The sequence below is a fragment of the Austrofundulus limnaeus genome, unplaced genomic scaffold, assembly GCF_001266775.1.
Source record: "Austrofundulus limnaeus strain Quisiro unplaced genomic scaffold, Austrofundulus_limnaeus-1.0 Scaffold373, whole genome shotgun sequence".
Taxonomy (NCBI): domain Eukaryota; kingdom Metazoa; phylum Chordata; class Actinopteri; order Cyprinodontiformes; family Rivulidae; genus Austrofundulus; species Austrofundulus limnaeus.
Genome location: NW_013952775.1, coordinates 46138 through 51239, shown reverse-complemented (window position 1 = coordinate 51239; position 5102 = coordinate 46138). Strand labels below are relative to the sequence as shown.

The window sequence follows — 5102 nt, the reverse complement described above, 5'->3', positions numbered from 1 at the left end:
GTACTGGTACTTAACGGTACCAACTTTCAGTACTTTATGTGTTGTTTTTTCAATAATAAACTTTCATTTATTTTTTTATTTAATATATTTCTCAATATATAAAAATTAACAAATATGAAGACAACATCCAACTGTTTGTGTTGTAACATGAGTTGTGTAACAAGTGAAAACTGTTGAAAACAACAGATTGTTTTATCTTATGACACAAATTAAAATCCAGCTCCACGTCTTTCTATTCGTCATTTCTTCACTAGAAACATGTGTGATGGAGGTCCATGGAAGGCGAACATGTTTACATCAAATAAACAAAAGAGGATGCAGTTAAAATAAATCAAAGGTATTTAAGCTACATTTTGAACATCTAAAACACGTCCAGCACTTGTTGGCTGCTTGTGCTCTTTAGGTCAGACGTGTGTCGGGAAACTCCTCTGTTGTTTGAGATGCTGGGGGAACGTGGCTCGACCTAACACCGGTCTCTGTTTAATGCTGGATGAAATAAAGAAAGTGGCTGTACTTTAATTACTTTGAGCAAGTGAACGTCATGTGCACAAGTTAATTAATCCACCAGATAATTCAGAGGRGGTRRMTTTGGTAAATTTTACTCCAGGAGRTGCYAGGCTTGTTTTCAAGCTTCAGACTGAACTGAAGCAGCAGCTGCTGACGTCATTACGCTCTTGCGCGATGCTGCATTCAGGACAAGCATTGAAAACTCACCATTCTTATGCCAATACGGTCGCAATGATGCATTTAGGTACCGAAATGGAATTGCATGAACATTCACGTGGTGGTTATGTAATACAGCGAATCGATAATAAAAAATCTGCGTCGACAAATTTACATAATCGACGTCATCGATTATTTCAACTAATCGGTGCAGCCCTAAATAAATCACATAAGATTAAAACAGACTGTTTTGTCACCATTATCTGCATGACAGTAACAGATTATTGAAGAAAATACTGTATAGTTTTGTCTCAAAGAAAGCATTTTTTAAACAAAGTTCAGTTAGTTGTGAGACTTGACCCGTGGTGGTCTAAAGGTCATGTCAGGGGTCACGGTCGTTCATGCTACACTCCTGATCAAAATCTTAAGACAAGTCAAAAAAGTGCAAGAATTTTCATTTTGCACTATTGGATRTTAAGAAGGTTCTAAGTAGAGCTTCACAATGTTAAAAGAAGAAATCAGTGCAAGAGACGAGAACTTTTGAGCAGGGAATTTTCTGAAAACTGCATTTACACTCAAACATGATTTTTTTCAGCTGATCAAAAGTTTAAGACCATAGTCTTTAAAAGTCAAAAGCTGTGCAAAAATCTGGWTTCCATGTCATTTTCTGTCAAGTCTTTACATTGTCAAGACCTCCTGATGGCAAAAGCAAAAAAGCTCACGGACTTTGAACGTGGTAGGATTGTTGAGCTGCATAATCAAGGCCTCTCACAACGTGCCATCGCTGCTGAAGCTGGACGCAGTAAGACAGTCATTTTGCATTTTTTAAATGATCCTGAGGGTTATGGAACAAAAAAGTCAAGTGGTAGACCCAAAAACATTTCACCAGCTCTGAGCCACAGGATCCGATTGGCTMTCRGTCAAGACACGGGACGATCCTCTACCCAAATTAAGGCCATTACTGGTGCTGACTGCAGCCCAATAACCATCAGACGGCATCTGTGAGAGAAGAGCTTCAGAAACAAAAAATGTCTTGAAAGGCCACGTCTTCTTCAATGCCACAAAATCGCTTATTTTGGACTTTGCAAGGGTGCACCAAACATGGGACARTGAAAGGTGGAAGAAAGTTGTCTTCTCTGATGAGAAAAAATTTAACCTTGATGGTCCTGATGGCTTCCAACGTTACTGGCATGACAAGGAGATCCCACCTGAGATGTTTTCTACACGGCACAGTGGTGGGGGCGCCATCATGATTTGGGGTGAGTTTTCCTTCAATGGAACAATGGAMCTTCAGGTTGTGCAGGGGCGTCAAACAGCAGCTGGCTATGTGGAGATGTTGCAGCGGGCATCCCTCATGACTGAGGGCCCTCGTCTGTGTGGTAATGATTGGGTTTTTCAACAGGACAATGCTGCAGTTCACAATGCCCACCTGAAAAAGGAGTTCTTCCAAGAGAATAACATCAGTCTTTTGGACCATCCTGCATGTTCCCCGGATCTAAACCCAACTGAGAACATTTAGGGATAGATGGCAAGGGAAGTTTACAAAAATGGACATCAGTTCCAGACAGTGGATGCCCTTCGTGAAGCCATCTTCAACACTTGGAGCAACATTCCCACTAGCCTCCTGGAAACACTGGCATCAAGCATGTCTAAACAATTGTTTGAAGTCATCAACAAGAATAGTGGAGCTCCTCATTACTGAGTCCTTTTTTTGACTCTTTGATTTCTGTTTTGGGGTTTTTTTCTGGTTTTTTTTTTAGCTATGGTCTTAAACTTTTTATCAGCTGAAAAAAATCATGTTTGAGTGTAAATGCAGTTTTCATCCCTGCTCAAAAGTTCTCGTCTCTTGCACAGATATCTTCTTTTAACATTGTGAAGCTCTACTTAGAACCTTCTTAAGATCCAATAGWGCAAAATGCAAATTCTTGCACTTTTTTGACTGGTCTTAAGATTTTGATCAGGAGTGTACATGTTTAATTTTGTTTCAATATCAAGCATATCTAATATTTAGCAGGCATGTGGAACAGAAAAAAGTAATTTGTAAAATATTTTCCTACTGTCATTTTTATTTTAGGACCAAAGGCTTGCCACAAATACCAGAGCAAGTTGAAATTAAAGGCACAAAGATTATCTGATGAGTTCTGGAAGATGAGTAAAAATCCATTTGAAGAAAACAAGAGGCCTGATCTTTCATACACTCCACTGGTATTGTGTACTGAAGGGAAAATTTCTTCATCTAAAACAAAGAAATTGAAAAACAAGAAAAGCAGGATGAGTCGTCCAAAAAAGCTGATGACTTATGTTCCAGAGGATAAACCTGAAATCTCTCCCAGTGAGTTGCTGAGAAKTGGTAAAAACTTGCTCTTAGTCGGGAAGCCTGGAATTGGAAAAACAGCACTGACTCATGAAATGTTGAGACTCTGGTCTACAAAAGACAACAAGGATCTGGATTACATGTTTTACTTTGATATGAGAGAAACAGCCAGCACCACAGCCATGAGTTTGGAGGATTTTATTTTCAATGGGTACAGTGAACCAGATGAAGGCAAAGCTGAGGTCTTACAGGATATGAAGAGCAACTCRGATAATGTTATCATAATATTAGATGGAATCACAGATCTCTCTTCATCAGTGGTGAAACAGCTTGTAGTAAAAGACCTCCTACCTGATGCAAAGATCATCCTAACCTGCAGACCAGATGATGAGGAAGATGATTTTCTTCAGGACTATCTTCGAGTAGATGTGAACGGCTTTAGTGAGCAGACGATTAGAAGATATTTGTCTACAGTCCTTGGTGAAGAGCATCAGAAGGTTCTGAATAACTTGGAGTTGTTAACTCTTTGTCATGTTCCAATGTATGCACTAATGGTGGCTGCCAGCTTTTCATCAGGAGAGTCGCTACAGCCAAAATCAATCACAGAAATTTATATCAATATTTTTCGGTTTTGCCTTCAGATGAACGGCAACAAAACAAAAACCAAGAATCTAAACCCATTAATCAAAGCCAAAAGTAATAACATCCTGTCTGTGGCTGAAGCTGCTTTTAATGCAACCCAAAGAAAGTCTGTGAATCTGGAGAATGTGTGCTGTGAAGACAGATGTGTCCTTTCTATCTTGAAACAACTTGATGTCAAAGTTGCTGTAACTGAAGCAACAACTATGTATTCATTTCTCCATTACACGATGCAGGAGTTTGTTTCAGCTCTGTGGCTTTTGAAGCATCCTGATCAAATCAAGGATGTTCTTCAACAATGTCTCACTGAGGAGAAGAAACACATGAAACATCTGATCCCCTTCATCTGCCGATTACTGAATGAGAAGAATCCCAGTTTGATGAGTTGTCTGATTCCACCTAAGGAGCTGAAGGAAACATCAGAATGGTTCTTTAAGGAGATAATAACCACATTTTCCCCTCAGGTTGATTCTGATGACAGTCATTTTGATATCGACKTGTTTTTATATCATTGCTTTTTTGAGTCCCAGAGCCCTGAAGCCTGCGTTTACCTCCTGAACAAACTAAATCARCGTCTTGACCTCAGTGGAGAGAAAATGGACCCTTACTCCTGCAGTGCTGTGGCCTATGTGGTCTCTCAGTCAAAGGAAAGGAAAATACATCTGGAACTTGATGATGTCACTGTATCAGAACAAGGAATGAGACAACTGTTTGGCTGCCTTGAATATGTTCATTTGTAAGTGCAAACACTTGTTATATTATTAAAGTTTACACCACATACTGAAAAAGGTTGATTAGCAATAAAATAAATCTTCATAACCATTATTTTYTGTGTTATAGGTCTGACACTTTTCTGCAGCAGCTGTGGAGGATTTTTCTCCTCAGTGAAGGAAAAGTGGAATATGAAACCTTACTGCYTCTCCACAAAGACCAGGTGTACCTTCCAGTTGTGGGTAAAAAACAGCTGTTCAAAAAAGCTGTGAAAGTCATGCAGATGATTAAAGTAGCTAAAGTGCGACTCTATTGGAACACTGCAACTCCTGATTACCAAAATGTGTCAGCGTTCCTGTTTGATACTCTTAAGTACATCAGCTCACTCAGGTAAATTTCAAGATAATGTTTTATAATTGTATTGTTAATTTTTCACTGTGTTATATTGACACCTTCCTGAAGTAATAGTCTGATGGTCAACACACAGCTAGCAGGCCTCAGAGTGGAAAGGCCTTCAGGTTCATCAGAAATGTCAGACATCAGAATGTAACCACCTTTTTGACATCCCAGTGTCTTTCAAACCCCAAAAACACATCACAGCAAAGACTGGTTCACTCCAAAGATCCAGCTCCCCGGCACAAACAGTAATATTGTATATGCTGTGAAGTGTCAGGAGGACTGTGATCAGTTATACAGTACATCGGAAAAACAAAACTGTTCAAAAGAATGGGCCAACACAGAAGAGCTACATCATCAGGCATGGATGCTGCAGTTT

General features: G+C 39.4%; 1 protein-coding gene across 1 annotated transcript in view; it reads left to right on the top strand.

Moving 5' to 3' along the window:
• LOC106528357 (protein NLRC5) overlaps positions 1-4717 on the top strand; it is a gene marked incomplete at its 3' end in the record, with an annotated part of 8810 nt that extends 4093 nt beyond the window's left edge. The window contains 2 exon segments of the mRNA XM_014023504.1: positions 2738-4352; positions 4457-4717. Of these exon segments, the coding sequence (XP_013878958.1) occupies positions 2738-4352; positions 4457-4717 (1876 nt within the window).
• Between the last annotated feature and the right edge of the window lie 385 nt (positions 4718-5102).